Source organism: Euleptes europaea, chromosome 11, assembly GCF_029931775.1.
Source record: "Euleptes europaea isolate rEulEur1 chromosome 11, rEulEur1.hap1, whole genome shotgun sequence".
Lineage (NCBI taxonomy): Eukaryota > Metazoa > Chordata > Lepidosauria > Squamata > Sphaerodactylidae > Euleptes > Euleptes europaea.
In genome coordinates this window covers 26,248,103-26,274,405 of record NC_079322.1, presented here as the reverse complement: position 1 = coordinate 26,274,405, position 26,303 = coordinate 26,248,103, and the positions used below count along the sequence as shown (strand labels likewise).

Below are 26,303 nucleotides of genomic sequence, written 5' to 3'. Positions count from 1 at the left end.
CTAAAAACATGCAAAGTGGCAAAAACAGAATTTTTGGGAAAGGTTCTATGCTGGTTCTCTCGCTGTTTTCTACTTGCAGAGATTTTAAACTTGTTCTATGCTTCTTTCGTGAGTTCTTATCTGTTATGATTGAGGACTCTAAAACCATGGCAACTGTTCCACAAGAGAGGGAAAGTCAGGAAAAACAGGAATTTGGGGGGTTTTTTTGGGGGGGAGAGCCCATTTGGCCTGCTTGCCAAAGGAAAAGATGAATGGGCATCCTAAAAACTGGGGAGAGAGACTCAGACTTTGTGCCAAAGGACCTGATTTGCATATCTTAGAGTAATCCCACAAGGGGCAGGATTCCTAACTTTATTTAAGAGGGGGGGTGTTCACCAAAGCAGGCAGAAGTTTTAAAACGTGTAATCTTGGTATCGTCACTGTGCTTTCTAATGCATATTTTGTTTCTTAATCCTTGTTAAATTAAGCTGTCACCGTTCAGGAACTGAAGTATTAAAATCTTTAAGCCAGTTGAAAATGTCCCCAATGAAATATACAGAGCAATACTCATACTTTCACCAAGCAATTCACACAAACTCCCATGGTGTTCACCACACCTCATGTCTTAACCTACCTAACCATTAACTGGGTGACTCTAATTTCCTGTTCTTCTTCCTTTCTTCCTGCATCCCATGTTGTCTGTGATGGTTTATGTGGTTGGACTTTCCCCTGGTCAGTATTTTTATTTCCAGGAGGTGTTTCCTGTTCTGGCTGCAAAACACTGTATAATGCAGGCCAATGCAGAGTACCATCAGTCTATACTAGCAAAGCAACAGAAGAAATTTGGTGAAGAAATTGCCAGATTGCAGGTGAGTTAGCACCCTAACTTTCCCCGTATAATGGAGAATATAATTAAAGTCTGAGCTTAGTGTCATCGTACTAGCATAAAATCTTTAGATACAAATACTTTTTCTGTAGATTTTCTTTTTTTTTGGAACTGAAACATTCAACTGGCATTAATAGTTTCAGACTCATGACAAGTCTGACTGTAGCCAGTTATGGTTAATGCCGATGTATGTGTGAGTTAGCAAAGTCCATGGAGTATTGGCATTTGAGTGACACGTTATGCCTGAAAAGCCTCCAAGTCTCTTTCTTCTCCCCCACCGCCTGGGTTTTTCAAGCTTATATTATACCGGAGGTAATAGTAAGTCCTTGGCCCCACGTTTTTCAGTTTGCTCTAATTTGCTGGAGAGAGCATATTGTGGATAATTCTGTTCTCAAGCACAAATGGTTGGTTTAAGGGGCTGCAATCAAAGCACCCTGATTAGTAAGTCAGCAGGGCTTAGCTGTTATTCATAAAGGCATGGCCTTGTGAGGCTGTGTCCCCTAACCAAAACAAAGACGGGCTGCAAGAGTATGTTAAACCCCATCCAACAAATTTGGCCAGTGGCACTACCCATGTATGGTAACCATTTGCAGGCTGATGAGCTGGGAGGAGAATAGTGCATAGCAAAGACTGGCATAGGCCTCTGTAAGTAGGGCTGTTGGGGAAAAAAATCGGCTCAGTTCAGATTCGGCTGAATCCTGCCCGATTGGAGTCGGATTCGGCTGAATTCCGAACCCCCCCTGTTCGGGAATGCCGAATTCGGCAGGAAATTCGGCATTCCCAAAAAAATTCGGCTGTTTAAAGCCCTTTAAAACGCATTTGGGGCTTTCCGCGGCTCTGGGGGGGGCATTTTTTGAGGTGGAGGTCCCAAACTTTCAGGGTAGCTTGGGGGCACCCTCCTTGCAAGAACTCCTGAGTTTGGTGAGGATTGGGTCAGGGGGTTCGGAGTTATGGGGACTGGAAGGGGTCCCCCCCCTGCCCACTGGAATTAATAGCAGCCACCTCCCCCTCCCCAGGCAAGCTGCCCCTTTCGGCTTGCACTTGCTGCACATGCTGGGAGAGCTCGTCTCTCCAGTGCAGCAGCTGGTTGGCCTGCTCAGCGATGCTGCCCTTGATGCGCTGGTCGCACATGGTCGCCAACATGTAGACCGGCTCCTGGGAGACAGGCACAAGTCACACCGTCTTGCAGCCTCCGCACCACGGCGCACACTGCTGGAAGCAACTCTGCACATTCTTCAGCTGGCACCAGAAATGCGTTCAGACTCGCACGAAGCATGTTCGTCATGGGAGTGAACAGAGCCAGTGTCACCGTGTCAGAGGAGAGCGTGTCTGTGCACTCCTTGAAGGGCTCAAGGACTGTCACAGTCTGAGAGATAGCCAGCCATTCGTCACACCTGAGCTGCCTCTCAGGCCCCAGGGCATCGGTCTCCTGGAACAATGCCCTGAGGGAATAGAATTTACAACATATACACATGCCTGGTTGGGTTTGAACTGTTTGTATTGTGGTGCTTCCTCAGATGCCTCTGGTGTGTGGAGGTCGCAAGATGATGGAGGTCTCTCCCTCGACTGACCCGCGCCCTACAGAGCTGGCACTCTGCGAACCGTGGATCCTCTGCCACCTGGAAGTACTTCCAGACCGAGGATGTGAAGAGGCCCCCACACGGCTTGGCCGCTGCGGGTGCCTCGGGAACAGCCTGCCTAGAGGTGCTCGGGGCAGACACATTGTGTCTTGAGAACGCAGGGGGAGGTGGCGGCGGGGGAAGGGCTTGAGATGGCCACCGCATCTCTGGGTGCACCTCCATCTCTTCCTCTTGCACCTCCTCCACCCTCTCCTCCTGTCTCCCCATGGAAGGACTGCTGGGGTGTGAAGGAGCAGGCGAAGTCGTCTGGGCATCCAGCGACTGTGCAAGTTCCTCCACCATCCTCTTGGAAATGAGGGTGAGCTCCGACAGACTCGCATCCAAGAAGCTCAGCCCCATTTCCTCCTCGGACTGCTCCTCCTCCACCCGCTGCTGCTGGAAAGGCTCACCAACAGCAAGAGGAGGAGGAGGGACAGTCTGAGGGGCAGCAGACCCCCGCCCAGTGCCAGCACCTGCAGTCACCTAAGCAGGGGTGGCAGCTCCAGAGCCCCCTCGGGAAAGAGGATCCGCCACTGGATCTTGGAGGGCACCTCCGAAGCTACTCCCAGTGCAGGTCGGGGGCGAGCCGAAGCCCTCCCCCTCCCCTTCCCCTCCACCCCTCTAGTCTTCTCCTTTGCTTTCCCCCTGGGGCCCCTCTTACCTGCACTCCTGCCACTCATTGTTCCCCTGGGCCAAACCCTGGCTACCTGTAATGTGGGGATGAAGTTTTAACGGCCTAGCTAGCTGTCCTGGCCTAGGATCAGTCCCTGACCTGACAACTTTTTATGTACCCTCCCCCAAAGACAACCAAGGGATTTTCTCCCAAACAACAAGAGGCCCTAACCTAACCTTTAGTAACTTCTGGTTTGTTTGGTTTAAAAAAAAAAAAAAAAACTAGCTGGTGAACCTGGTCTAGAGACCTGTCTAAGTTTAACCTGTCACACTGCCCTGGGGATGGATTTCTAAACCTTTTTAAAAGGGGGAAGTAATGTCTTGGATACCTCAAAGCCTATCTAAATCTGCGCTCCAACAGTGGTTCCCTCAGAAACCAGGAGGAGTGTTTTCTTCAAGGATGGACACTCTTTCCTCACCATTGACTAAATCTACTGGCAGCAGCTGTCCTCGGCCACAAGACAGGCCAGAGGCTACCCAACAACTGTTTGACCCATTAATCTATTTAAAATTCAAGATCCCTTGCCCTTTTAAAGAACTAGCTGAGCCTAGTTGGTGAGAAGCTGACCGGCCCTACCCCTGCGGTTTAAATGTGAGGGGCCAGTGTAGGTCCAGACACTCCCTAACAGATCTCATTAATCAACACCGCTTTCGCTTAAAGCCTTTGATCAAAACAGAGTTAGCAACAACTTCACTCCAGATACAGTTGGCAACCGGCTAAAGCAGCAGAAATCTTAGTCCCACACTCCCAAATCACCCACAGAGGCAATCCAATTGCAAGGCCACCCCCTGCAGAACAGGAACCCCCCCCCCCCCCCGAACCAGAACAGGGAGAAACAAAGGGAACACAAACACAGGCCTGGCAGAGAGACAAACCTCACTCCAGGCACAGTTGGAAACCAGCTAAAGCAGCAGAAATCTCAGTCCCAGACTCCCAATCCCCCACAGAGGTAATCCAATTGCAAGGCCACCCCCTGTAGAACAGGAAAATCCCCCCCAAACCAGAAAAGGGAGAAACAAAGGGAATACAAACACAGGTCTGACAGAGACACAAACATCACTCCAGGTACAGTTGGCAACCGGCTAAAGCAGCAGAAATCTGTCCCAAACAAAGGGAACACAAACACAATCAAATTGTAAGGCCACCCCCAGCAGAACAAATAAACGTCCCCCCCTTTAACCTCCCCCCCACACACACACAGGGAAAAGGTTTTAGAAAAAAACCCAAAATGGGTCAAACTGTGGATGTCTTCTTTTCCAGCAGGCAGGAGCAGTCAGGTCAGGGTGGGAGACAGTGTTCAAGATTCCAGTACAATTCCAGCCAGGAGCAGTGGGCAGCTGTCACCTCAGGGCAGGAGCCAAAGGTTCAGCAGCAGCAAATGGAAGGAGAGTACTAGCAGCCAGGGGTTTTATCTCTTCTAGCCAAAGCGGTTCAAATGTGAGAATCCCTTCTCTGATTGGCAGAAAAAGACCCAGTTTGGCCACCTATTGGCCACCGCTTGCTGGGTTTGTTAGGTTGTCTCTGGAAGGCAAGTTTGCTTGCCTTCAGAGAGCTCTTTAAAGGCCGGAAAAGGCAGGTTTGGGGGACGCCGAATTTGTTCCGCGGTCCCCCGAACTTTCTGAGTTCGGCACCGTGTTTTCCCGCCTTTTTCCGGTCAGCTCCATCCGAGCCGGAAATCGCTGAACCAGGGGAAATTCGGCCGGTTTCCAGTTTTGATGAAACCAAACCGACAGCTCTATCTGTAACCAGACCAGTCAGTTGTTAAGACCACTCAAGGCATACGCACCCTGGGCCTTCTTAAAACTGTCCCTTTAGAAGCGCCTCATTCACCTTCTAGTGTAGTAATGTAAAAATACCAGGAAAAAGCTATGGAAAAGGAGCTTGGGATTTCCAAGAGTAACTCCAAAAACTTGCATCCAGTATTTGTCCCTAGACAGCTGTATGTGCGGAACCTCTATCAACAGAATGTGGGCAGGATGAGTGAGAGCATGATCAAAATTGCAACATAGGCTGGGCTTTAAATATCCTAGGCACGGACCTGAGTTAAGCAGATTCCACTCGGACAGGTCCCAGCTATGTCCTCCTTCAAGAAAACTGCCTTAATGTAGCATCAGGGCAGGACATTGTAAGGATGATGTAGCAGATGCCAAGAAGACATGGTGCAGCGGAACCTCTTCATGCCTGTCTGCACTTTTTATCCTCGCCGTGCCAGGCATAGCAAACCTCTTGCCTTAAGGTGCCAGTGGCCTTTGTAATGCTTATGAATTCAAGGTGCCTTTCTCTGTTGACATGACAGTAAAGATAATGTGCGAAATCTCTACGTGCTCAGTCATTCTGAATAATGTCTGGCTCTGTCTGGTTTCATGCTTTCTGTTCCTTTTCCCCTCCCAAAAAAAGGTGGATTTTGCCTGCATTCTGCAGCAGCAGTAGAACTTTGTAATAAAATTTACAACTGACCCTTCAGCATAATGAGAGTCATGAGTTCTGGAGGTAGTGTGCATCTTCAAAGGTTCCAGGAAGAGAACTGTTTTATTATGGAGCATTTGCATGAGGGAATTTAACCTAGTTCTGAATAGGAATGTCTCTCTTGGGAAGCATGGCAGGCAGCTTTGGATATTTAACACTGCGAGCATTTAAAAGAGAGAGAGAGCTAGTGGGGTGTAGTTGTTAAGATGTTGGACTAAGATCTGGGAAACCCAGGTTTGAATCCTCACTCTACCATGGAAGCCTTGGTGGGTGACCTTGGGCCAATCACACTCTCAGCCCCGACCCAGGCTAGTATCTGGATGGGAGACCTCCATGGAATACCAGAGTGTGTGATGTGGAGGCAGGCAGTGGCAAACCACCTCTGAACATCTCTTGCCTTGAAAACCCTCTGGGGTTTCCATAAGCCAGATGCGCCTTGACGGCAAAAAAAAACAAACAGTAAAAGAACCAAAATCAAGCCTTTTGCTAGAAATTATGTGGAGCAGGAATTAGTTATGCATGCCAGTAACTACATAATCTATTACTCCTGCAGTTTATTCAGTATATTTCAAGGAAACCTCTTGCTGATACTTTTCAAACTTCTCTGGTGGGCATTTTACTTACTTGTATCCTGTCTTATTTATTTACAACGTTAATTAGCCACCTTCCTTACCAAGCTCAAGACAGCTTACAACATAGGTAAAATACATAAAATGCGTAAACATACATAAACATACCATAACAATTGCATATTTGTGTGTGTTATGTATGGCAAGTGTTACTGCAGCTGAGTGTTTTTATATTCTGTCTGTTTGGAATCTAGCATGCGGCTGATCTAGTAAAAACTGTGGCATCTCGCTATGATGAATACATAAGTGTAAAAGATTTGTCTGACAAAATCGGCCGTGCGCTCAACGCAGCAAAGAAGGACAATGACTTCATCTATCACGACAGGATTCCTGATCTTAAAGATCTAGAGCCTATTGGGAAAGCCAGCCTTGTGAAAGCTACTCCAGTTGTTGTCCCTCTGAGTCAGAAATTTATCGGTAAGACGCTCATTGCATCTAATATCTATATGCGGGCTAAAATTTAGCATATGACTTTAACAATCGCATTCTAATTTTTGAGCTAATGTATTTAGGTTGCTACCTTCCCCCTAACAGTCAAGGTAAATTATCTTTCTCTTTAATGCTGTCAATGTCATTGTATGGGAGATGACTGCGTCTTGCAAATGGGAAACTGCTTCTAAGAGGCAGACCATTGCTCATGCTGTTCAGTGACGTTAGGACGACTGACGTTTGCCCTCGAGCCCAACTTAACACCAAGATCTGTCCTGCTGCATGTTTATTCTAATGCCTTTATAAGAAGCTTCCGAACAGTACAAGCCTTAAGTAATAATTGTGGTTAAACACAACTTTGGTAGTTTTGGGAGGATTATATTACTTGAATGAAGTTTTGTTAGCCCTCTTGTTAGAAAGCCTCAAGAACTCTGCAGTAGTAGACTGCTGGTACACAAGGCATGGCTGAATCTTTCAGGCTACAAATCTTTTACACCCTCGATGTAGGAGGTCAAAATCCCAGGACTACCCGTGTAGCAGGTATTACATGTTTGCTTTGGTACATGTGTTCCCTTTGCACTCCCATTCTCTAAGATAGCTGGCTGATTGCAGACACATTATTTAACTGCTGAAGGGGCCTTCCCACTCAAAGCCTGTTATTAATATAGCCCTTCAAAAATATGTATGCATTAGAGTTTTTGCAGTCTGTTATCCCTTGCATGTTGGGTCTTGGTCTGGAATATTGCCCTTTAGAAGAGGTGATTTATACACAGAGGCTGGGTGAGTGGTTGTCTGACAACAGGGGGGAGAGATAAACTTCCGAGAGGAATGGAAAGAAGGAGTTGAGGCATTTTATCCTGGAGGAGCAAAGAATTTCTGTGAAAGGAACTTCAGGGAAGGAACAGGCTGTGGACAGGGCGGGAGAGAAGAGTAGTGACAGAGGAGGTGCCCTCATCTGGGTTGGGCCTCAGATTCACTGAGTTCACATGACTTGAGAGAGAAAAAAACCCGTTTTTCCAGACTGAGCAAAACGGAGACCTTCACAGACATCCAGACTTAACTAGAGTTGAGGTTCTTGCCCTTTTAATGCTAAAAAGGATACAGTAGTATTGTGACAATGCAGAAGTCCAAACTGTACTCCACACCTTTCATCCAGATAGCTTCTTCTCATCTCAGTGGTCAAAATAAGATTAGATGAACTTCAAGTTACAGTACAGGTAGGGACTCTGACCTAAACAAAGCCCTCCACAGACAAATGCATAAATAAACTGACTCTGGTAAATTTTAAATTAGAATGCACAATAGATGGGAAATGGTGAGTTTAAAATGTTGTTCCTGTGCTCCTGTGGAGGTCATTAGTTTTTGGCAGGGAAGGGGGACGCTTTCCTTTGCAGATGGCAAGAGTTTTCTCTTTTAAATACCGTATTTTTCACTCCATAAGATGCACTTTTTTCCTCCTCAAAAGTGAGGGGAAATGTCTGTGTGTCTTATGGAGTGAATGCGGCTCTGTGCGGCCGCCTGACTCCCAGTTGGCCGTCGGGGTGGGGTACGCCGTCTCGCGCCGTCCCGACGCGCACGCGCCCAGCTGGCTCTGTGCGGCTGCCCGCCTCCCAGCTGGCCGTCGGGAGACCCGGCAAGGGGGCGGGGGTGACCCTTTAAACTGCTCCGTGCTGAGCAGTTTAAAGACCCACCACCCACTCTCCCAGGAGTCCCCGAGGTCCGGACAGATCGAGGGGACCCGCCACTTCCAGTGCCATGGAATGCGCAGCTTGCGCTCACAACAGCAGCCCCATCTCCCATGCCAGCCCCTCCCCCTGCTGCCCAGCCACCCGTGTCGTGTCTGCAATCATGTCCCCACTCCTTTCCATGCTCTCGTCCGTCTGTGGCAAGTCCCCCCTTTTTTCCATCCCCTTCTGCCTCTTCCTGTCAGCCTATGGGCTTTTCCCATGCAATGTGCATCTCCCCCCCCCCTTTCCATCTCTTTTGCTCCTATGGGCTTTTCCCATGCAATGTGCATCTCTTCCCCCCCCCCCCCATTTCCATCTCTTTTGCTCCTATGGGCTTTTCCCAAGCAATGTGCATCTCTTCCCCCCCCCCTTTCTGAAGCGGGTTGTGCTGTTCAGATGACAGGCTCTTAGAATGTATCACTTACTGAGAAGTGAAGTTATCTTATTCAGCCAATCATCGAGTAAGCAGGACTCAACAACTTTACTTACTTTTAAAAAGCAAGTCTTTTTATTGATTTACTTCTAGTAAAATATGTATAAATGCAGATTATCAAGTCTTTAACACTTCTATAAAAACTCTTGTCAAAGTACCATGTATGTATGTACAACATATGAAATAAAAGCAAGCAAGTCTTACATACTATTCAGTTTCAAAATCCAACTTCTAAAATATAACAGTCAAATTATTCTGATTCAGTTCAAAGTATCTAATTCACAAAGTCTAGAGTAATATATTTAAGCCATACATACCATTCAGCCTTTTCTTGAGAGCCTTTTGGAAGGTTCTGATTCTCTGGGCTTACTGTGGCTGTATTTATACTGTTTTAGACTCATTAAGAGTGAAGGGGGATTTTTATTCCCACTTTCAGACAATTTTTATCCGTCAAGAGGGATACCTTTTATTGCCTCTTTCAGATAACATGAGCAGAGCAGTAATGTCTTAGTTGCAGCTGTTCAGTTCCCCATGACCATATATGGGCTTCCTTTCCTTTCAGTCTATTTTGCTTAAAGTATAAACAATCATTTCTGAGTTTCATGATTACGTTATATACTCAATTTTCATACCATTCTCATCGTTATTACAATACGCATTAAATGAGACCATTTAGAAATCTATAACACAATATATAACTAAATAAAGCATAAAACACAATTATTGCTTACACTGCAACTTGTAACCAGCTGGTTAGTATGAAATGTAGCCTTCAGCAAGGTTATAGAATGTAGACTTTAGCAAGGTCACAGAAAGCAAGAAGTTACTGCCTTGAGGTTATAAAAAGCAAAGTTGAAGCTATTAATGCACTTACAGTGAGGTAAGATCTTTTTAGTAGACCTTGAGGATGGCAGGACTTTTCTGCCTTTGAGATTCAGCTGGTAGCTGAATCAGAAAAGGTGATTTTAGTTACATCTTACTGACAGATAATGAAAGTGACTCTATACTTCTCCCTTCAAGGACAAGACCAGCCAACATAGTTAGCTCTTAAAGAATTCTGACCTTGAGAGAATTCTGTCAGCATTTTGTAAGCTGACAGGCTTTTCATTTCACAAACCTCTTCAGTTTATGGTTCAGTTTTATATGCTGTGTTCAAGCTCTACATGGAATTAATTCTGCACATGTACACAAAATACCATAATTATGTCAGAGACAGTGACATCTCTTTTGCTCCTATGGGCTTTTCCCATGCAATGTGCATCTCTCCCCCCCCCCCACTTTTCCATCTCCAGCCCCAACTCCACTCCTTCCATTCCTTCCATCCATTCCTCTCATTCCCCTCCTTCCCTTTGTCATTCCCAGTGTCCTTTGGGCCTGCCAGGCCCGCCAGGGGGCTGAGCAGGCAGCCTCCCCTTTTCTTCCCTCCGTCCCCCTTTCCTCCTTGACCAGTCTCAGCCGTTTAAAAACGGCCTGTCCCTCTGGGGGCGAGGATCCTTCCTCCTTCCGATGCCCCCCCTTGCCCCCTTCGCTCTCCCTCCCACTCCTCCCTGCTGCTGCTGTCACTTGGAGGGCTGGGGGCGCAACCAGCTGATCTGGCGGGTCTGCCCCTTTTTTCCCCAGCCGGCTGTCCACTCCTTCATGCATCTCAGCATCCCGGGAGAGTGGGCGGTGGCTCTTTAAACTGCTCCTCGCTGCCAGCGGGGAGCAGTTTAAAGAGCCACCAGCCCGAATTTTTTTTTTCAACAGCCCTAGTCAGGACGTTCCCTGCCCCAACGGCCAGCTGGGAGGCGGCCGGCCGCACAGAGCCTGCTGGGCGCATGCACATCAGGACAAGTTTTTAGAGGAGGAAAACAAGATTTTTTCTTGTTTTCCTCCTCTAAAAACTAGATGCGTCTTATGGTCAGGTGCATCTAATGGAGCGAAAAATACGGTACATGTTAAGATACATGTTAAGGAAGGAGCCCTGTGGCGCAGAGTGATAAGCTGCAGTACTACAGTCAAAAGCTCTGATCACAACCTGAGTTCGATCCGGACAGAAGTCAGTTTCAGGTAGCCAGCTCAAGGTTGACTCATCCTTTCATCCTTCCAAGGTTGGTAAAATGAGTACCCAGCTTGCTGGGGGTAATGTGTAGATGACTGGGAAAGGCAATGGCAAACCACCCCATCAACATAGTCTGCCTAGTAAACGTTGGGATGCGACGTCACCCCATGAGTCAGTAATGACCAGGTGCCTTCACAGGGGACTGCCTTCACCTTTAAAGTACATGAGATAGGAATATAAAAATAGTGGGGTGGTTGTTGTTGTTCATAGCATTTTAATTACAGATTTGTTTGAGAAGATGGTTCCTCTGGCAGTACAGCAAGCTCTTACCCTCTACAACCAAAGAAAGGCAGATTTGGTGAACAGATCTATAGCCCAGATGAGAGAGTCCAACAATCTGGCAAATGGGTGAGTGGATTACTCCGATGTCTACCTTCGCTAAATCACTTTGTTCAGTTGGCAGGCCACAGATGGTGCTGATAAAGGCAGCAAAGTCCATTCTCTTTAAGGAGCTCTTAGTTTGGGATTTAAGTATCTTGCATGGGACAGAAAGCTCCATTTGTATCTTGGCTATTACCTCCAAATACCTGTTATTTGGGGGTGGGGGGTGGAGGATACCAAAGAGAATTGGTGCCAAGTTCTGAGTAATGCAATTATAGAAAGGGATAATTATAAGAAAATTTAAAATTGGAATATCAGTTTCACTGATCCAGTTTCATATTTTATAACTTTGCAAGTCATTTGGTACAAATTTAAAAGAGTTTCTTCTTTAGAGTGTTGGCATCCCTCAATCTCCCTGCTGCTATCGAGGATATATCTGGAGATAGCGTTCCTCAGTCTATTTTGCAGAAGTCAAAGTCTGTGATCGAACAGGGAGGTGTCCAGACAATCGATCAGTTGATGAAAGATCTTCCTGAACTGCTACAGAGAAATAGAGAGATTCTGGATGAGGTAAAGTTATCATACTTGGTAGTTAAAAGTGTTGTCAAATTGAACTCCCCTTTGCCTTGGCTGTGGAGCAAGCGGAGTTGATAGCATCTCACACCTCACAGAGTGTATTTTGTGAGGATACAATGAAGGAAAGAAGCTGTAAACCACTTTGTGACTTCATTGGGGAGAAGAGCATAAGAAATAAAAAGCAAAATGAAATTTCATTTGTTTGGAAGACACTAGATTGCTGGAATGATAGAAGTGGATTGGTTTTGATTATTATGAGGCGTCTATTGGGGATTTTGAGGGAGGACAGAGAAAGAAGCTGTTCATTGTGGTCCAACAATTTGATAGATATAGAATGTGTATTTCTGGTATAGTTTCCCTGTTTTCTTAACAAGTTATTGTTCGTGAGTTTTAGACATTGAACGTGTATTTCTGGTATTGCTTCCCTGTTTTCTTAACAAATTGTTGTTCGTGAGTTTAAGTTGTTTTCATGACTTGAGGCTGTTTTGTAATTCAAAAATAATTTATCTTTACTCCTAAAGTCTTTAAGGATATTGGATGAAGAAGAAACAACGGACAATGAGCTGAAAAGCAAATTCAAGGAACGTTGGCAAAGAACTCCATCAAATGATCTTTACAGACCTTTGAGGGCAGGTAATATTTATGTTGCCATTGTCCTGATCAGTTTGCTTGAAATGTATAAATTAGGATGGAGCTAGATTCTTCATTTGATTTGAATCCATCTTGGAGTAGTTCTCTAATAAGGCTTGCTGAAAAACCAGCTAGAGAAAGCAGTATAATAGCAGCGAAACTTTGAGTAGATTATGCTGTTGTATCCCTTTTGAACTAGTTACTGACATGTCTGGCAGCATGAATTTAGTGAAATCCTATAAAGTAGTTTTTTTCTAATTTAGTAACTCTGTTGAATGTGTAATTAAACGTCTTGCTTATCTTTCAAAGACAGGCACTGTATTGAGAGAGAATACAATTTATTAATTTGATTGGTTCTTGTAGGTTATCCGGGCTGTGTGACCGTGGTCTTAGTATTTTCTTTCCTGACGTTTCGCTAGCAGCTGTGGCAGGCATCTTCAGAGGAGTAACTCTGAAGGACAGTGTCTCTCAGTGTCACAAACAGGACACAGGGTCTTATTCCAAGATACTGAAAGACTGGACAATTCTACCAACTATTTTGTCAGATTGCACAGAGAAGCCATTGAAATTCATAAACATCAGCACAACTTTAACAGAAAAGAAGAGAGTTTAAGAATGAATAAGGCTTGGCTTCCTGTCCTGAAAACCTCCAGACTAACAAAGATACAGTCCACAATAGCCATGCGGATTAGCTTTGGATTTCACACATTAACAGATCACTTTAGGATACAATGGTTCCATATTAACATACCACACCCTCATTAGCACATTATCTTGATACTTACAGGACAATGATTAGCACATTACCTTTGTTACTTTTTGCAGGACAATGATTCAGCTCAAACCCAACCCCTTTCTGACTATATATTACTCTTCCTACACACTTGACACTGAGAGACACTGTCCTTCAGTGTTACTCTTCTGAAGATGCCTGCCACAGCTGCTGGCGAAACATCAGGAAAGAAAATACCAAGACCACGGTCACACAGCCTGGATAACCTACAAGAACCAATGAACTCTGACCGTGAAAGCCTTCGACAATATTATTAATTTGATAATTCTGTGTTCATAATGGTGAAGAAAGGACAAGTTTGTAAGATCTTAATTTGGTTAATGGAGGATTGGGGTTTTTTGCCTCCAAATGTTGATGGAGGTCACAAAAATTGAAAGTCCTTGAGTAATGCATTCCTCCTTACTCCGGTGCCTCCAGGAAAAATGTCGAATCCGGATTACAATATGAAATGGTTATTGAAGAGCAACAGGATCTGGAAATACCACGGAGTTGTGTTTACGCAAGGTTTTATTTATTTAAAACATTTGTATGCTGCCTTTCTGCCCAATCTGGGGTGGTCCCCAGGGTGGCGCGCAATCACAGCATAAAAACAAGCTTTAAAATAAGAATTAAAATATATTAAACGCTTAAAACACTTAGTAAAACATGTAAATATATAGGTACAGATAGATAAACAGGAAGTAGTGGCACTGAAAGTTAGTGAGGGAATGCCAAATAAGAGTCTTCACTTGCAGGAGGAAGACCGTGCTAGAGGAGGACAAACAGTCGAGAAATGCCTTAACGGGTTTTTAACTGTCTTGGTTTTTACTTCTTCAGAGTTGGCAATACTACTTCAGTAGTTTAATTAAACAAGAGCACAATTGTGAAGCAATTGTATTTGTTAATATCTGCCTAGAAGTAAGAACAAAGCTATTTCTAGTTAATGACATGCTAAGATGCTAAGGATTAATGGCAGGGACACCATGCCACATTGTTGGTAAATAATCAATGATTTGTAATAAGGCTGTTATTTCCTGCAGCTGGAATATCTTTCAGCCAATCAGGCAAATGTCAGACACAACTAAAGCAGCATGTAGTTGTCTCTACTGCAAACCAACTGAAGCTGATTTATCTCTAGAAAAAAGTATCTGTAAGCTCAAGCCCTCTGTAGCAAATGGATGCATGTATGTGGATAGTGATGTTAGATCTAATCAGCTCTCTGTTGAAGGATGTCTTTGTGGCTTAACTGAATGTGGATGTACACACAATGTCACTATCTCTTATTAAGAGATTGGCTTATCTGCAAAAGGATACTGGATGGTCCTGTATTATTCAAACAATGAAAGTGGGATTGTGTATAATGAACTGGCCCCTACTTCCTCTATGTGTTTTTACAGCTTGGTCAGATTTGTTATATTTTGTACATTTGTATATTTTGAACGATTGCATTTTATGGTGTGTGTATTTTACAATTTATACTACTAAGGAAGGTTTTTCTGGCTGAAACACGTTTGGTTTTAAGGATACTTTTAATTATTTAAAATGTATTAAAGCGTAGTATGTTTTTTCTCTATGTAACCTATTGTTATCCAGGCCATTATTAGGTTTTTGTCAACCTTTTTGGTTACCTATCAGATGGCCCAGGCTAGCCTGATCTCGTCAGATCTCAGAAGCTAAGCAGGGTCAGCCCTGGTTAGTATTTGGATGGGAGAGCCCCAAGGAATACCAGGGTTGCTGTGCAGAGGAAGGCACTGGCAAACTACCTCTGTTAGTCTCTTGCCATGAAAACCCCAAAAAGGGGTCGCCATAGGTCGGCTGCGACTTGAAGGCACTTTACACACACACACATCAGTCATAGTTCTCTCTCAGCCCCACCTGCCTCACAAGGTGTCTGTTGTGGGGAGGGGAAGGTGATTGTAAGCCTCTTTGAGACTCCTTTAGGTAAAGAAAAGCGGGTATAAAAACCTACTCTTCTTCCAGTACAGTGTACAGCATTCAGTTGCATTAACACCACTGAAGATAACTTCTATTTTTATATTCTTCTAGAGGGAGCCAACTACTGTAATATCTTGGATAAAGCTGTGCAAGCTGACAAGCAGGTTAAAGAACGTTACCAGACTCATCGAGAAACAATTTCACTGTTATGTAAGCCAGAGCAGGAACTGAACACTGCAATTCCTTCAGCAAACCCAGCAAAAACTATGCAAGGGAGCGAGGTAAGAAAATGAAGAGTTCTGTGTTAATGGCAAAATAGGGTATTCAGATTTCCTAACACCTCATCTGGTTCAGTATGGTGACATGGCTTATAGCAGTTTGGGGGACTATTTGAAATCTAGAGATAACAGTTGTGAAATTTGATTATTTCTGTAAGATGCTGTTTATATATGTGATTGAAGCAGTTCTTCTGTGGATTTGCCCCATGATGCTGCTATAATGTTTAAAGACCTGCCACAACCCTAGAAGGGCCAACTGTGTGCCTCCTTGCTGCTCAGTCATTGTTCAGTCCTAGCTGGGCAGTGATTATTACATGGGTAAAGACTCATGCCGTTAGGCCTACCCACGCCATGATGGGTATTTAAGTATTACAGCAGTATCATGTGATGATCTAATGGAGAAGCAGCTCTAATATGGTTGCTTTAAAGGGTGCCTGACTTAACCATTGGAAGGTTTATTTTAATTAGGGTATCCCTTCACTTTAATATTTTTTTCAAATCTGTATTCTGTGATTTGACAGTTTGCCTCTCTAAGAACAAGGCTTATTTAAAATACGAACATCAGAAATTCTATTTGGTTTATCTTAGTCATTCTGCTTGTTCTCCTGGTGCCACTGAAGTGGGGAACGGTAGCACCCAGAAGCATAGTTAACCGGCTCCTTTCAGATGCAAAATAGAAAACAACAAATTTGTAGTATCGGCTCAAATTTAAGCATAGAAGGTAACTGCAGTTCTGTTTCCTAGGTGGTTAATGTCCTAAAATCCTTGCTAGCTAGTTTGGATGAAGTAAAAAGGGAGAGAGAAGGACTCGAGAATGATTTGAAGTCAGTGAACTTTGACATGACAAGTAAATTCCTAACAGCGCTTGCACAGGACGGTGCTGTAAATGAAGAAGCCATTTCTGTGACTGAACTAGATCGTGTCTACGGCAGTCTCACCCATAAAGTTCAGGAGTCCCTGAAAAAACAGGAGGAACTACTCAACAGCATACAGGTATCTGGCATACTTTGTAATACATTCCAGGGGGAACCCTGGCAAACAGCTGCATGTTTCATTGCTTTCAAAGCCATTCTATTGATTAGGCATTTTCACCTTGGGACAGAGAATTGTCAAACACCAGTACCTATAATTTAAATGCAGAGCACCCTTTTACAAGCTGAATAATATGCAATTCGTATTTCTTTTATGCCAGCCAAGATTGCTCTGATCCAGCCTGAAAGATTGTGAACTTGGGTGGGGGGAACACAGTTTAACTCTGTCCACTAGAGTCCTGTATGATATCCCACATAATGGGAGACATTCACCCTTATATAACTAGTTCTGTTGCAAGATTTCTGGCGGAGGTGATGTCGCTTAAACGTCAAAATAAAATAAGCACGTAGACTGCAAGATGAATGTTGGATTAAATTCTATGATTTGAATGATCCCAGTTCAATGAGGCTGGTTCAGGAGGGAATACATTGATGGTTATGGTATTAGTGATTCTGTGTTTAGTATTTACATTTCTACTGTGTTTTAACTTTAAGTATATGTTGGTATTGTAAATTTATTATTTGGTGTTGTTTTATTTTATGTATTATGCATTATTGTTATGGTTAAGCTCAAGACCTTTGGTCAAAGGAGCTAGTAAATAAATGGAGTTTAACTCTGTCTTTTCTCCTTGGCAGAACTCACATCAGGAATTTTCTAAGATGAAGCAATCAAATAATGAATCCAATTTAAGGGAAGAAGTTTTAAAGAACTTAGCTGTAGCCAATGACAACTTTGTGGAACTGGTTGCCAACCTGAAAGAAGGAACAAAGGTATTAGTAGTATGATGCAGTATGTATATGCAGTAAGGACCAGCAATGCTACAGCTTTATTTCGTCTTTCCTGTGACGTACTTAAAAAACAAGCTTCCAGTACCCTCAAATACCACTTTTTGGTAAGGGGGAGGCAGAAACCACCTGCCTGCATTTGTGCACCATATGTGGAAGGGACAAAAAATTTAAATTTCAGATTTGGAAACTGTAGAAATTGTGGCCTTTTATGAGGTGATATTGGAATTGAAGTGGCCACATAAATTGTTGCAGTTTTTAATGTCAGTACTGGAAGACAATAACAGGAGGTATAACAAACTTCAGGGTTTTGAGAAACAGGATTTTTCCAGGCGGTACTGACTCCTTTGGAATTGATGAAGATCCTGGCTTCCAACTTCATTCAAAACAGTGGTAAACAAGATAGAATGTGTGGATTGCGGGAGGATTTGTGTGTTTCATCAGCATACCTGTTGTTCAGGAGGGAGAGTGTTGACAGATCTCTCCAGAAAAGGCATCCCATATGCCATCAATTTGTGCAAGGTATTTTTTATAGACCGTTTGCTCTCAGGATGACAGTTGAATGGATTTGAGTTACCAGTGCTAGGTAAAAAGCAGCATTTATTAAAAGGATTCCCCCCCCCACTGTTACATAGGATTCCCAAGGCAGCTTACAAAAGAACAAGGGTTTTCTTCCAAATCTGTAAAACCATTTGCTTAGTAGCTAAGGCAATTTTGAATCCAAGCATGCTTGAATAAGAGTCACAGTCCATCTTATTTAGGGTCCATCAGCTGGAATGTAACCAAGTGAACAATTGAGATTTCATAGCCATATTTCATATTACAGTAATTATTAAACTTCTATGAATATTTTGCTGCATATTTTAAAATTTGTTTTTTTATAAAATGCCCTGGTCTGAGCTACATTCCTGTAGCCCAGTGGTTCCCAAAGTGGGCAGTACTACCCCCTGGGGGGGATTACCTAGGGGGACACTAAGAGGCAAGGGGGCAGCAGCGGGGCGCCAGAAGTGGGCCCCTTCAACTGTGTTAGATAGGGTAGGGTGTGCTGGAGTTGAGTTTGTGCAACTAAGGGCCGGTGGCCCGAAAAGTTTGGGAACCACTGCTCGTAGCCGATTTTGTTCTAGAATGATTGTGTAGTACCCAGAATGTCATTGCTTTGGTACTCTGGTTTGGGCTGTATTTGCATGATAGGAGATGGGAGCCCAGAACATCTTTCATAATACACGTTGCCTCCCAAATCCTATGCTGCCTTCTAGGAATACCTGTGTCAAAATGTATACTTAAGCAAATGCATCATGCCCTTGCAAAATGTAGCTGTTCAGACTTCTATGGCATTCAGTTTGTTAAAGCACTATTTGCATTTTCTAGTGTCAGAAACTACAGGAAAGTGTGAAATTTTTTGTCACAACCAGTTTTTTTTCTCATGAAAAGCATTTCAGATGTCAACATTCAAAACTGCAAAATGCTTCATAGAGAAATGTTGTTTACTTCCTAGTTCTACAACGAGCTGACTGAAATCCTTCTGAAGTTCCAAAACAAATGCAGTGACATTGTGTTTGCACGCAAAACAGAAAGAGATGAACTTCTGAAGTAAGTTTCCTGTACTTTCAAATCTACTTAATGAAATTCACATTTTGGCTTGATTTAACTGCCTTTGAAGGAACAGTGAAATCTAGTCAAAAGTGCTTGCCAGTTTCTGTAGAAAAATTAAAGGTAAGATACTTCTATGTTATGGTAACGTTAATTGATAAACGTCCATGCCTCATATGTGTAGAACTGAGAATACCGTCTTAAGGTTCTGCAGACAGTGGTTGCCTTGTTGATCCCAAAGGATCAGATATACAAGAAATTGAATGATCTCTCTCATTGGGCCAAATTTATCCCAGTTTAGGTGTAGGAATGTGTGAGTGTTCTTATTTCACACATCTTGGCAGAAGCTGGAGGGAAATTGACACATCTACCCCATAGATATGGATTCAGGCCAGTGTTTGAGGTCAGAAGTATAGTAATCTAAGTAGGGGCCTAATCTGACCCTATTAATAAATTTTAGATTTCCCTTTTACATGGGCTGTATTCTAGAGACAAAGAATGAGCGTCAGTCTGTCTACATTAAACAAAGGACATTGAGTCAATCAGTATATGTTTGGATTTTATGGGAAATATTTTATCTTTTAAAGAGATTTGCAACAGAGTATTGCTAGAGAACCCAGTGCCCCTTCTTTTCCTTCTGTGCCTGCATATCAAACGGGTCCTGCTGGAGGAAACAAACCGCCTACACCGTCTGCTCCAACCCCGGCCCCCAGAACCATTGTGGTAAGTAAAGAGAGCACCTGTGCTACAATTAATCTTCTTGTTAAATTGTTTGGGGAAGGACTGTGGCTCCGTGGTAGATGCAGAAGGTCCCAGGTTCAATCCCCGGCATCACCAGTTAAAGGGACTAGGCAAGTAGGTGATGTGAAAGACCTCCGCCTGAGACCCTGGAGAGCTGCTGCCAGTCTGAGTAGACAGTGCTGACTTTTTAAAAATAAATATTGTTTTATAGGGAAGGGAGCAGAAGGGAAGAGGGATAAGGGAAAAAATAAGAATGTCCAACATACAAAGATAGGTCAAGCAGACTACGCTGCCCTGCTTTTCTACATTATAATCAAGTATTTATTCTAATTATAAAGTAAAAAAAGAATATTTGAGCTTGTTACGTAATCTAAAAATGATCATCTTGTAAAATTATTAAACGTATCAAATCTCTATTATATCTCTATCATTGAAGATATTTCTCTACATTTAAATCTCTACATTCAAATTTGTTATCTAAACATAGAAATTAGGTTAGATATCATTACCACTAATTAATCTCTACTTTCTTATTCTACTTTTTATTAGTATTAAATGTCAACATATTTATGAAACAATTTCCACTTTTCATAAAATTGCTCATAATTTATTTTGTTTATATTTATCATATTGGTCATTTTCGTCATAGTGGGACAGAGCTGACTTTGATGGACCAAGAGTCTGATTCCGTATAAGGCAGCTTCATATGTTCATGTGTTAACAGAACCAGCCTTGTGTATTAAGGTGTTGAATACAACTGGAGTGCCTTCTGAATGAGACAAAAACTGTTCTGTAGAGGCTGCTAATAGCACTGTTTGCGGCTTGACACTGTACTTCTATTTGTTTGTTTGTTTGTTTGTTTGTTTGAATTCATAACCCTCCCTCATTCCCAGCCAGGCCGGGCTCACGGCGGGTAACAACCCTTTAAAACAATATAAAACCATAAATCTTCCCATTTAAAACTGCAACAGTCATCATCAATCTACATATAAATAGGAATAAATATAAAATATATATACCAAGATGACATTCATTAAAGTAATAGTAATGGAAATGGTATTTGCATTCGCTGTTCCTTTAGTTAGTTTATTTCACAGCAAAACGACCTAAATACCATAAAGGTAAAATGTGTGCTGCTATCCTGGGGCTTATCTAACTTTCACTTTCTTATTCAGTCTAGTAAGCCGCAGCCACCAGCCCGTCCACCACCCCCGGTGATTTCTACAGCAAATACAGTCTCGGCTCCTATACCCGCCGCTGTGACCGCAACTCCTCCAGCCAGCACAGGACCTTCACAGGCTCAGGGACCACCATATCCCACCTACCCAGGGTACCCCGGGTAAGCTTGCTGAGAAAATTTAAGCAGTATCTTGACACTGCTGGAATTTCAGAGAAGAGCTTTGGATGATTATGGAATAGCTGTACCAAGTTTAAGATGCCGTTAAGAAAAATAAAATCAGTTAAAGTATCTTCTCGCTCAGTTAAGTCCAGATCCCCTGCTTTGGGCAGAAAATACTTTCTTCTGGGAGGAGTACTCTTTACTTAGCTCAGCAGAGTGGTGGGACGCAAACCACTGCTGCATCCATTGGTGTGCTTAGGTTCTACTTTACCAACCAGTGCCATCATTAGGCTACAACAGAGTATAATTGTGGCCACCAGGTAGTGAGAAGGATGCACAAAAAAGGTCTGAGTTCAATCCTGTACCTACCTGCTTGTAAGGGAGGAGATTTGCTCTTGGAGGGGGGAGTATTATTATTATTATTATTATTATTATTATTAGAGAATTGAAATTTGTAACTATGGAACCTGTTTAAAAATGGATTGTGATCCCAAAATATTTCATAACATTGACATTATGCTTCTGACCTTTTTAAAGACTTTATAGTTAACACTAGTATGTTTTTGCTCCAGCAAAGCATTTATGAACTAAAATGGTTATGATCTAGGAGTCCATTTTGGGTTATGCTAGCTTTGGATACTCTTATGCTTTGCTGTCATGATTATAAAGTCGTGTGTTAACAGGTACATTGTACCATTTTTGGCCTTTGTTTTTACAGTTATTGCCAGATGCCTTTACCAATGGGATACAATCCATATATGTATGGCCAATACAATGTGCCGTTTACACCTTCACCTGTATACCAAACTCCTGGACAAGCACCATACCCTGGACCTCAGCAACCTGGATACCCTTACCCACAACAGCCTGGATACCATTATCCACAGCAATAACATATCTGCAAAGAAGTACTGCTTGTTATAGCTAAGAGAATCTTGCAATAAGCATACTAAATCTTTTTTGTTCTGGTTAGTGTACCTCACTATATTGAAGACAGTCTGTAACTTCTCTCTCTGGCTAAATACTCAAAGGTTGCGCTTACGGTTGGATTCTGACTGTGCTAAACGAGGGATTCACAAGCTGCTATAATATATGGACAGAATTGTATTACAGCAAAGTTCATCTGTATGTAAGCTGCTCTTTAAATTAGACCAAAATGTTTCTTCACGGTAATCATCATTTGCTATAAATAGCAATTGGAGTTCTTCACAGCAATGTTCAAAGCACTGGGGTGTGGTCTATGCTACAAAACTAAATAAGATTTTCTTCTATATTATGTTGGTTTGTATCTTGGATTTGAGTTTAGTTTACCAATATGCTATTTTTGTCTAATCAAAGCATTGTAAATCATAAGTGCAAAATAAAACTGCATAGGAATGGTTTAAAACCTTTAAAGTCCAAATTATATTACCAGTGTCGTATGCTTCTGAAGTTTGAAGGCACTCGTCAGCTCTGGTTTTTGAAGCTGAAGTTTCCGCTTCAAGTCAAGGTTAGTAGAACTCGGTTCTTGTTATATAAAAGCAATTCCATAAATCAAGATATTGTGATGTTATCCTGAAATGAGACACACAAAATAAAGATATTTTTATTGAACCTTTCATAAGACTAGCTTTTGAATTTCAAAACATTCATCAGGGATGAATTTCTATTTATGTGCCTTTGGCTGGTAGGTAAAATAATTGAAATTTTGGAGATTCCCCCTCCCCCAGTTTGTATGTCAGCCTGTTTGAAATATTATGCACATATGGAGAATTGTACCTCTATCATGCCAATAAAGGTGATTGAAACTGAACTGAATTGTACCTCAGACTCTCTGGAGGAAGAATGGGATACAACAACAACAATAATAATCTTAAGTGTGTGATACACTAATCTTCATTCAACATACACTTGGGGTTAGTTGGTTTGGAGTAGTACGAGCGCAAGTCTTACTGCAGTTGAAAACCCCTGCCAGTCCCATGTAAAGTCCCATGTAGCCCAGAATAATTATCCTGTACCTCGTGTCTTCATTCTTTTTATTAAATTTCTTGCTTGACAACTGGGAAATGTGACTGACAAAAAGCCATACTCTTACTTAGGTTGAAAAGTACTCTAAATGGAGGTTCATCTTTAGATCACGCAAATAAGTGCTCCCCCCCCCCCACAATGTAAGGTTCTTCTAATACAGATAAAAATTAAGAACAACACAAATACTTCAGCTGGAGTATAGAGATGTTCATGGGGTATACACACTGTTTCCATGTGTGGTTTTCCTTGCAACTGCAGTCCCTCACCTTTAACATGTTGTATGGTGGTGCAAAATTTGTGTTGATCTATGTCTGTGTGGTAGGACCCAGAACCAGTCTTGACCCCCTTGTTCCTGTACCTGCATGGTGCACATGGTTTGGAGAGAGACTGGTTTGTCACTCTGTCGTTTAGGTGCATGCATCCAGTTTTATGGGTGCACCTTGAATAAATAAGGTATGAAGCTGGCCTGCTTGTCTAACCCATTTAGCCATTTTTAGGTAACATCGTTATGAACTAATTAGATGCTGGTACTGATACCCTGGTTAGGCAGTCTTCATTTAGATTGAGGGATTTGCTGGAGACGAGAGCGAGCGGGGATAACTGGGATCAATAAAAGAAATATTTCAAGCAATGAACATATACATGCAAAGCATACAAGAGCTGACTGTGCATTCCTAAGGAGAGTTACTCCAGTCTAAGCCCATTGAAATGAATGGGCTTAGACTGGAGTAACTCTTCTTTGGAATGCACTGTAAGAACAACGGAGGAGGTTGGATAGGTCTTAGAGAAGGATGATAGTTACCAGTTTTGAAGGAACTTCCATGAGAAGTAGCACTGAGGAGGAAAGCAATCTGCGCTTCTGGAAGGAAAGGCCCACATGCAAGTGGCGATGGGTGCACCCATCCAAGACACACATGCTATGAATGGCTAAAGGACACATATTTATACCCCAAAATGGATCCTAAGGTGGCATGAGGTCAGCTGGCAGGAAAGCCAGAGAACAAAGAATTGATTGCATTTCCAGGGCTCTGACAAAAGGGATGGAGAGGCTTGATGGATCATCAGGGCCCAAGAGAATTTCTGGGCTATTCCCTTTAATAACTGATTGATGGGAGGGAGGGGTGCAGATAGGGTGAGCAATGATCTGTTCAGAGCACTTAAGGTGACACAGTGGAGTTGAGCTAGCCCCAAAGGAAGTATTTTTTCACACAACGCATAGTTAAATTGTGGAACTCCCTGCCCCAGGATGTGGTGATGGCTGCCAGCTTGGAGGGCTTTAAGAGGGGAGTGGACATATTCATGGAGGAGAGGGGTATTCATGGCTGTTAGTTAGAATGGATATTAGTTATGCTGCATACCTATTCTCTCTAGTATCAGAGGAGCAGGCCTATTATTTTGGGTGTGGTGGAACACAGGCAGGATGGTGCTGCTGGATTTGTCTTGTTAGTGGCTTCCTAGAGGCACCTGGTTGGCCACTGTGTGAACAGACTGCTGGACTTAATGGGCCTTGGTCTGATCCAGCAGGGCCTTTCTTATGTTCTTATGTCCAGCCAGGCACTCCTTAAGGTTGTGGGGGAAAGATCAGCTGACAACCTCCTTCCTGCCCAGGCTTGACACACAAGATGGATTGCAAAACTCTGAGGGGCATCCATTTTGTGGGAGCAATGTCCTGCTTTGGTGTAAGTCTTGGAGACCCCCTGACCTGCGTGGTGCCTTTTAATAGGAGAGGGGTCTGACTGCCCACAGTATATCTCGTTCTGAGGTAAATTGGACATTTGGATGAGTGAAGCTGTTTCATGCTTAGCACTACTGCATCGACCAACAGAAAACAAAATTTTTAAAAAAGACTTAAGAATTATCTGCTCTCCTAGTTACATGCTAAAAAAACACACTACCCCAATAGTATTGTTTCGATCATAATAAATTGCAGTTCGAATGATTAGGTAACTTAAAAGCTCAGGCACCTCTCAGGAATTAGGATAATGTTTGTGTGTAGGCTGAAGATTGCTTTAAAAATACCCTTTACTGTGTACCATGTTAGAGACAGGTATAGAGCCCCGTGGCACAGTGGTAAGCTGCAGTACTGCAGTCAAAAGCTCTGCTCATTACCTGAGTTCGATCCCGACAGAAATCGGTTTCAGGTAGCTGGCTCAAGGTTGACTCAGCCTTCCATCCTTCCGTGGTCGGTAAAATGAGGACCCAGCTTGCTGGGGGTAAAGTGTAGATGACTCGGGAAAACACTGGCAAACCACCCCATAAACACAGTCTGCCTAGTAAATGTCGGGATGTGACATCACCCCATGGGTCAGGAATGACCTGGTGCTTGCACAGGGGATCTACCTTTTATGCAGAGACAGTAGCAAACCACCTCTGAATATCTCTTGCCTTGAAAACCCTATGGGGTTGCCATAAGTAACTAATGGGCAACAAGAACAACCAAAGTAGAAGAACAAAGTACATATGAAGAGGCTTCCTGTGATGCTCTAGCACAGGTGTGTAACCCAGGCAGTCAGCTGGTGCTTGCTACCTCCTCTAGTTGCTGCTGCTTATGTTATTCCTACATAAGAAATAATGACATTGTGAATACATCCCCATTAGAACCAGCACTATAAATGGGATTTGAGTTCAGCAGCACCTTAGCAGGGACATCATCACAGTGTCAGAGGAGCTATTACTGTACAACAGGGATAGGTACATGTGCTGAACAGTAATATGCCAGAATAGTTTGTTTGGCACCTAGGGCTGCTTCTCCTCCGAAGTGAGCCTGGAAGGCACAGTGTTTGCTCCCAGTGTGACAGATTATGTACAGCTTTGCTCTCTTGGTTTGTTGGTATTGCAACAAGTAGATATTGCAAGGGGGTTGGCACTTTGGTTAAAAAGCATGCCTTCTCCCTGCTTTATACTAAAGCTCAGTGTTGCCGTAAAATGGTAATGCTTGAAAATAAAATTCTCCAGCAGAGGTCAGTGTTCAACTACTCATTGGGGAAAAAAGCATTCCATGTTCTCCAGCATTTTGGTTTGATACACATATAGAGAGGATAAGTGGGGACCCGCAATAAACTTTTTCGGACAGGATACATCCCCCCTTTGCTTCCTTCTCTCTTCCTCCTCCTCTAACAATCTTCCCCTTCTTTCTCCTCCTCCCCATCTCTGTTAATCTTCCCCCCTCTCTTTCTCCCCTCCCCTTCTGTCAATCTTCCCCCATGTCGTTTGCCCACCCAACCCCTTCTCTGTCAATCTACCCCTCCCCTATCTGTCAACCGACCCCATCTATTTTGCCCCACTCCTTTGCCATCAACATACCGCTTCTTTGCCAACTTAAGCCTCATTTCTTTCGCTCCTCCACCTTTTCTCC

General features: G+C 43.2%; 1 protein-coding gene across 2 annotated transcripts in view; it reads left to right on the top strand.

The window, feature by feature from the left end:
• Positions 1-22,531, top strand: part of PDCD6IP (programmed cell death 6 interacting protein) — a 37,317-nt gene extending 14,786 nt beyond the window's left edge. The window contains exons 7-18 of one of the 2 annotated variants that reach the window (XM_056857454.1): positions 717-848; positions 6,447-6,669; positions 11,167-11,290; positions 11,656-11,833; positions 12,361-12,472; positions 15,288-15,457; positions 16,199-16,447; positions 17,122-17,256; positions 18,767-18,861; positions 19,449-19,584; positions 20,778-20,941; positions 21,660-22,531. In XM_056857454.1, coding sequence (XP_056713432.1) covers positions 717-848; positions 6,447-6,669; positions 11,167-11,290; positions 11,656-11,833; positions 12,361-12,472; positions 15,288-15,457; positions 16,199-16,447; positions 17,122-17,256; positions 18,767-18,861; positions 19,449-19,584; positions 20,778-20,941; positions 21,660-21,834 — 1,893 coding nt within the window. In that variant the 3' untranslated portion in view covers positions 21,835-22,531. The remainder of the gene's footprint in view (positions 1-716; positions 849-6,446; positions 6,670-11,166; positions 11,291-11,655; positions 11,834-12,360; positions 12,473-15,287; positions 15,458-16,198; positions 16,448-17,121; positions 17,257-18,766; positions 18,862-19,448; positions 19,585-20,777; positions 20,942-21,659) is intronic. The other variant, XM_056857455.1, reaches the window with a different exon arrangement.
• Positions 22,532-26,303: the final 3,772 nt, after the last annotated feature.